Source organism: Natrix helvetica (assembly GCF_964273705.1).
Source record: "Natrix helvetica genome assembly, chromosome: 3".
Lineage (NCBI taxonomy): Eukaryota > Metazoa > Chordata > Lepidosauria > Squamata > Natricidae > Natrix > Natrix helvetica.
Window position 1 is genome coordinate 143,018,671 of NC_138549.1, and position 7,999 is coordinate 143,026,669.

The 7,999-nt window shown below is 47.5% G+C and overlaps 1 protein-coding gene across 1 annotated transcript in view; it reads right to left on the reverse strand.

The window, feature by feature from the left end:
• The window catches only part of E2F1 (E2F transcription factor 1), a 31,609-nt gene extending 23,811 nt beyond the window's left edge, over positions 1–7,798 (reverse strand). The window contains exon 1 of the mRNA XM_081949643.1: positions 6,861–7,798. Coding sequence (XP_081805769.1) covers positions 6,861–7,088 — 228 coding nt within the window. The 5' untranslated portion in view covers positions 7,089–7,798. The remainder of the gene's footprint in view (positions 1–6,860) is intronic.
• Between the last annotated feature and the right edge of the window lie 201 nt (positions 7,799–7,999).

Below are 7,999 nucleotides of genomic sequence, written 5' to 3' on the forward strand. Positions count from 1 at the left end.
CTGCACCAGCAACCTCCGGGTCGGGTTGCTTGAGACAGGGCAGCTCCGAAAGGAACTTGGGGGGTTGGAGAGGAACTCGAGTGAGAGACCATACCGAATGGTGTTCTGGACCCACTTGTGGGAGGAGGTTAAGTCCCAGAGGTCAATGAAGTACGCCAAGTGCCCCCCAATGGGAGGTGAGCTAGGTCTAGGTGTAGTTCTTGTGGAAGGAGCGTCCGCCGCCGCTGCCTCCTCCTCCCCCTCGAAAGGGCCTCTTCTGCTGTCTGCCCCTCTGCTGTCTATCTGGGTATCTCTGCCTGGATGAAAAACCTCCGTGGTACTGCCTGGGACCCGAGTACCCAAACTCCGACCCCCTGAAGGAATCTTGCCCCCGGAAGGAGGACCCAAAATCCTGCCCCCGGGAGTTGGGGCGTCTAGGATATGTCGCTGCCCTGAAGTTGAACTTCTTATGAACGGTGGGGAGCACCTTCTGCTTGTCCTTGTTCTCTACCAGGAATGGGTCGAGGGCTGCTCCAAAGAGGGATTCTCCCGTGAAGGGGGCCGATGCCAAGCACCATTTGTGGCGTACTTCCGCTTGCCACTGCTTCAGCCAAAGCAGCCTGCAAGATGCCACAGATGAGGTGATCGCCCTTGAAGCAAACTCGGCTGCAGCTAAGGTAGCATCTGAGGAGAACTGGGTGGCGTACACCAGCTTGTTGATGTCTTGGATGGCCCTGCCATCCGAAATGGGAATTTGCTGCTGCAGGTCTTGCAGCCAAAGCAGAGATGACCGGTTGAAGAAGGAGGCAGTGGTGGCTGCTCTCACTGCCCAGGCGGCTGCTTAATGCATCCTCTGTAAGGTGAGATCAGCTTTTTTGTCTTCCGCCTTCAGGGGATTCTTTGGTTCCCCTGGCATGTTAGTAGGCATATGCAGGGCAGTGACAGGTGCACCGATGGTGGGTTGCGAAAGCACTTGGGCCATGTCCCTGTCCACGTTGGAGAAGGTGTTGTCCGTGGAAGTGGGCATGGGGACTGCCGTGGGGGAGTCCCACTGCCATTTGATCATGTCTAGGAAAGACTTGGGTGTGGGCACCATGTCTGCCTCGATGGTCTGCTCCTTGAAAATGTTTTCCGCTGAAAACCCCTAGGGTTGTACTGGGGCTTCAGTTGGCCTGTTGCCAAGCTTGGCACTTGTCTTGGCCTTGAACAGAAGGGATTTGTACAAAGAGGGCTGGAACAATCCAGAGAAGGTAGGTTTGGGAGGAGGCATTCCTTCGTCCTCAGAGAGTCTATCCTCTCTGATTTCGCCCTCTTCGGAATCCGAATCACTGTCCCCCTGGTAGGAGGCAGGTGATTTTGGAAAATCTTCCTCCTGAGTCCCTAGCCCTTCCAAGACCCTAGGCATGGGGGCTGCCTGGGGCTGCATCCGTGGCTGCTAAAAAGCTGCTGCCAGGGAGGGAAGCTGCTGTGGGACGTGGGGGTGATTGCAATCCTTGTGCAGCCCCCCAGATGCCTGAAATATCAAAGGGAATCCTCACCTGTGTGGGGGGGTCCCCATCTGCAATCCTACCAGGAGAAAGAACCCTGGAAATCCTTCCCCAGGTTCCTGGCCAGGGTAGTCCTCTTGCTGCTGACCTTGTGGCAAATGCACTCCAAGGCTCGGTGCCTCCGCCTTTCGTATTTGGAGCCAGGCTTTGGGGGCTTGAAGTTGCAGCCTGCCTCTTTGGCCCCTTGGAGGAGACATGCTTTTTCTTTGCCTTTGCCTTGCCTCCTCCTCTTCCCTTAGCAGCGTCTGTAGCAGTCTCTGATCTGGTTAGCTGCTCCTCTGCTCCTCCGGTGAGCTGCTGGCTGCTGGGCTGGAGGCTTGAGTCTTGCCGGCATCCCCTGTGCTGCTGGGCGCCACCATCTTGGATCACGTGATTCCAAAATGGCCGCCAGCTCCGAATTCAAAAAGTTCCTCTCCCTGGGAACACGTGGAAGCAGCTTGTGCCTTTGGGGCTGCCGTGCGACTTCCACTGCCACTGGAGAGCTCTTTCTCTCGCTTCCTCCACTCTCTTCCGAGCTTTGCGAGCTCCTGCGAGCCGCTATCTTTCTCTGGCACTTGCAGGGAGGCGTGGGCACTCCGCTGCATTTAAAAACTCCACGGTTTGCCGCTCGACCCCCTGGGGGGAAGCGGCGGAACACTCCGGCGCCGGCTGAGCCTCTCCAACATGACTGCCTTCCCGGGGCTTCCAAGGGAGCGTCCCCTCGCCCGCAGTCTCGATTAGTGCCCTAGGTCTCTCTTTATGACTTGGGCTGCGCGTTGCCCTGAAGGGCTTGCTACGCGTGCTCTCTCTCTCTCTTCCCGGCCAGGGAATCAGCCAAGAGCCAGTTACTCACTCAGGCAGGGAGGCAGCGAATGCAATCAAGTTAACAGTGAATTCAATCCTTTCTTTAAAATTTTCCAGGAGCTTGGGATGATCACAGCCGCCCGTTGAGAGGCTGAGTTGATAACTAGGTGGTACCTGGTGACCAGGGCGTGGCCCAAAGAGCTTATCTGACTCAGCCCAATCAATGAGAGGACAAGGTCAACCCATCCTGGATACTCCTCCCCTCACTATGGAGAATATCTTCATTTTAAAGGAATTAACAGTGGTCAAAAATGCACCGGCTAGGAGAATAATCTCATGTCCACTGTGACCAGCCTTCCTAAAGAGGATATTTTTTACCCAATGAACATCATTCAACAAATCAGGAGACATATATCCTTAATCCCAGATGAGCCTCCAGTGTAGAACTATGACTCTATTTTTCCCTCCACAAGGAAAGAGTTGTTGAATGGTGTTTGATTGGGTGCTTCTAGTAGAATATCCCCTTGTTGTATCAAAAGAAGTACAAAAGTGTACTTTTTATACATAAAAAACCCGTGTTCGAACCCCCCCCCCCAATTATGTTAATGAATGATTTACACATTACTAAATTGATTGAAAACATCAAGGGTAATCTGAATAAGATAGATTCAGTTAGAACAGTGTTTCTCAAACTTGGCGACTTTAAGTCCTGTGGACTTCAACTCCCAGAATCCCCCAGCCAGCATAGCTGGCTGGGGGATTCTGGGAGTTGAAGTCCACAGGACTTAAAGTCGCCAAGTTTGAGAAACACTGAGTTAGAATCTGGATTTGAGAGGGTTCAGTATATATTTGGCTATGCTGTTGCATAACCTGGCATCTCCAGTGTTTGAGCACGTGGGGGAAAAGGTAACAGAAAACTATGTTAAACTATCAGTAAAGCCAGTAGAGTTCAGTAAAGGTGAACTGCAGGTCCATTATAAAGGAGAAACATCAGTGAGATTTTACATATCCCCATTAATGTAAAGAAAGCATTTAATAATGTAAAGAACAGGAACATGCTTTATCTAAAAAGCTAATACTAACATGCCAAAACTTTAAACTGAATACTTTAGAATAAGAAATATTTTTTTTCCAGAATAATCCAGAAATTCTCTTGTTTTTTTAAGAGAACTTCCTTCGTTATTCCACATATGACTTCTTGTCAACCACAGAGTCATGTAAATAATGTTCTAGGATACCGGCATCCTCCATTCCTCATAGGTCAAGCCCTTAAGCCTACTACCAGTCAATGGCTTACATGATGGATAAATCAGATATTTTTTAAATCCTTCTCTGAATAACAGGCACCCCATGAGACAACAGAGTGAAAGTTCATTACAGATTCTTGACCCAAACAGCAGACCCCCACAGTTAAAACAAAGAATCGACTGTAAAGCTTCCATGTACTGTAGGCTCCTCGACAGAAAGGGCCTCTGTGGGAGGAGGATGTCAAGCCAGCAAAAAAGAATTGTGGCCACCACCTCCCTTGTTCCGCCTGCTGAGAAAGAGCAACAATGTTTGCTACATTGGTCCATCAAACTCTTCCACAAGGAAACTACAAGAGCTTGAGTTCACCAGCAGTGGACCACTAAGGAAGAGAATCCTAAGCAATGCAGCAAATGATAGATTTAACAGACTGACTAACAACTGCAAGTTTGCATCATGCTAAATAAAATAGCTTGACTGAGAAAGCAGGGGAAGAAACTACAGGAGAGCTTCCATTTTCTTCTGTGGAAAGATAATGTCATTTTCACCTTCTAAACAATGGGCCAAAGTTCAACAGGAACAGTATTTCTTAATACAGACACATGGAAGCAGAAGCAATATTACTAAAATCGAATGTCTACAATGTGGCATTTGGAAGCTGTAACATTCTTTTATGAAAGGCAGGAAAAAAAAACCATTTACACAAATTAATGGAGGAAAATTAAATTACACTTTTTGTAGGAGGTGGTCTGATCTGCTGAAATGATTTTGTTTTGTATAAAATAATAACTTAAGAAAATTCATTTGAAATCTTTCCAGTCATTCTCCATTTTTCTACCAATCCATGGAAGAGAGAGATAGCATTCTCCAGTTTTAGCCTGAACACTTATTTATAAATTCAAGGTATACAGCCCATATTTCTAATCAAGAGAAACTCAAAGCAGCTAACAAAATAAAACAAAAAATTACAAAATTAAAAGTTTAAAACTAGTCCTACAAATAAAATTGAAAGGCTGGTAAAAACATACAGATAGGGACAGGGGGGTCAAACATAACTATGAAGGGTTTGCTTCCACATTCAGAATAAATTGTGTCATGTGAAAGATGCATACATATGTACACTTCTTATTCTGCTACAGTATGTTATCAGGAGCCCTAATCTCATACCTCACATTTCATATGTAGTGCCATGTTTGCACATGCACACCGCTGACTCCATTGCAAACGTAACAATAAGCACGTGGGTGCTAAAGATAGAATTAATGCACACAGTCCCTTTCTCCATCACCATAATATGTGGAAGAATAGGACTGAAATAGTTTGCCTGATAACATTTTTAAAACAAGTGTAGGCAACTTCAGGGCCAAGCACATTATTTTTTTCACATCATTCCTTCATTCCAATTACAAACAAGAGCTCTCACTCTTCACCAGCAGCTTTGGCTAGGCTTACAATTCTCATCATTTCAATAAAGGGGTCATAGATATACCACCAATAGCATAGGTGGTGAAAAGCATGAAGGAACAAAGAAGTTCGCTTATACCAAGTCCGATTACTGTCTCTTTCAGGAAGATTCCAAGCAGTAGGTTTTTTTCCACCTTCCTTTCCTAAACTTTGACCCTTTCTGCACACAAACAAGGCACTCTACCATTGGGCCACAGCCGAAACATGTTGCAGACATGAAGAGTGCGCTTAGCTTTAAACAGAGCAAGTACTGGTCCAGTAAAACAGGAATGTTTAGTCTAACTTTGTACCCAAAGGATCTAAACATTTAAATTTAGACAGTCTGTGGTACAGAAATCTAAAATCCAGATGGCACTTACTCCTATGTTATGATTACTATTATAAAACTCTTCTCCCTCCAGAACCCTTGAAAGACCTGGTTATTTCTTTATATGAATGTTATGTGCAAAATAGTATGCACAAATATTTTTAAATTTTATGTTTTTCAGGTTTGTTTTTTTCTTCCAAATATTTTAAAGAAAAAAATGAACAGCACCATTAGCCATCAATAAAAGTACTAGATAAAAGTTAATGTAGACATTGTTTCTATATGTATATGCTTGTATAAAGATATGTATATAGCTTTGTATGTGAATAACACTGGAACATCCTTAGGCTTTCCCCCCCAGTTTAAACACTTTAATTCCGGGGCAGAATAGCAATAAGACTTCCATTGCTGAAGCCACTTATTTCCTCTGCATGCCATGGCAAGCTCATTGCTTTTTGAATTCCCTTCTCTTTTGTATAACATCAAGCAGTATGCTACTCCACAGAAAGCAACATATAGTACAACCAAAGCCAAACATTTGCTTTTGTTACTGCAAGAACAAATTGCACAGAACTCAGCCCTTAACATCCTGTAACAGGAAGTGAAGCTGCCTCATTAACAACATTTGCAGGCTATTGCTCTATAAGGAAAGAAGAGGCCAACTATAATTCAGTTAACTTGCAAACAATTATACATAAGAAATTTCACTATCAGACTAAAAAACATATTAACTATGTATGTTAGAGAGGAACATCTTGCAGGTTAAGTTCTACAATTTCACATTTTGAGGCCTAGGCCTTTTAGTTAATCATTTCTTTGCATGTTTTCATGAGCACTCTCTGCCCTTCCTGCAAGTTTGCTGCATATGCCACGTTTAAGCAGCAGTATTTCAGTCACAAGTTTGAAAACTCTCCTATAATTATAGTTATCCAGAAAGTCTTGACAAAGGCTGTGTTTGTTTTAAAACCAATTATATCAACTCATAGATACAACTACTAGCATATCCTGCTATTCTCTAACTTTAAAACTCAGAAAAAGGTCTACCTAATATAATGGTCCTTCTTCCCTCATTGCTCAGATTCACACAAAAGTAACAAGCTGAATCTTATACATGGCAAGACACAAGAGGGCTTAGGACCACTAGATTCTCAACATAGGATTTAAAAATAATCATAATCCTCATTTTATCACGATTGAACGTCCATTATGTGTAACCCAACGCAGTTTTTACTGTCTGATAGAATAATTTATGTATTTCTGCACCCAGCCACCACCAAGGCCCTCCTGCAGCTTGCTCGAGAAATGCTCCAGAATCAGGTCCCACCCAGCGCTAAACAAATGTCCTACACATTATTTGGGCTAGCATGAAAAGAACAATCCCCCCCCCATACCATCCACAACACACATTCACGAACACGCTAATGCTTTCATGCTCCACGCGTGACACACACTTCGCACATTTAGCAGCACGTTTGGCCGTTGGCAAAACGCCTGGTTTCCTGGAAGGCAGCTGCAGGAAAAAGCGGTGGCATTACCGGTGGCCGTTCCAGAGCAGGCCTCTGCGTTACGGTCTCCAATCTGGCGGGCTGTGGAGTGGCAAAGAGCAGCAGCTCGGTGTCGTGGTCTCCTTCGGACGCGGGGAGCTGGTCTGGAGTGGAAATGATCACGATCTGCTGTTCCATCACATGGATGGCCTCCGCTCCCCTCAGCAAGGCTTCCAGATCTGCCACATTCTGAGTTACTTCCAGCCCCTCCAGAGACATGGCACAAAGCGCTGGGACTCACATGCCCGAGGACTCGGAGGAAGGCAGGGCGGGGGTGGGGTGGGGGGGTTGGGAGCCCGGGTTGCCCCCCCTCCTCTCCACACACCGCAGGAAATCGAAACTGTCCCCCCCGTCTTGAGTCCCCCCCACCCCGGAATCAGAGTCGCCTCAGCGGACTAATGTCATCGTCCCGGCCGCTGCGGTGGAAGGAGACACCGGATGGCAGAGGCTGGTAGGATGGAACACGCCCCATCCTCTTTTAAGAGCAGAGGCCCGGGAAATGGTGTCCGGAGGAGCCGCATCCAGCCAAGGCCGTAAGTTGGAAGGCGAGGGCGAGGAGGGAGAGCAGCAGGGCGGCTGTGCAGGACATCGGCGAGTCCTTGTCTGGGCGCCGCTCGGGAGGGAAGGGGAAGGGGAAGAGGAAGGGAGGGGGGGTTACAGGCAGAAGCACATCGCAGGGCGCTCTTCCATCCACGCTCTCCGGGCCAGCGCCGACTTCCCAGCTGCTCAGGCTTCTTCCACTCGGGTCCCTCCGAGATTCTCCCCGCCCCGGGCAAAATCCAACGGAAGCTTTTTTTTTTTCCTCCGTCCGTCTTTTCCACCAGCGAGTTCAGCCGATCCGCTCGCGCTCAACTCAGCCACTGTTATTGTTCCCAGCTGGTCCCGGCCTCGCACACGTTTGCGCGCCAAATCCTTTTTGCCGCGAAAGCAGCACGAGCTGGCTACCGTCGCTCCCATTGGCCGAGTCAGCCACATCAACATTCGGCTTCAGGGGAGAGCCGCGCCTCTATTGGTCGCCGCTCCGAGATTGATACCTTTACGCCGCCCTGCCGTTGGTTACGATCGGGCGGCCGCCGGAGCGCGGCGGTGACGGCTCGAAACGTTCTGACAGCCTTCCAATGACAGCGGCC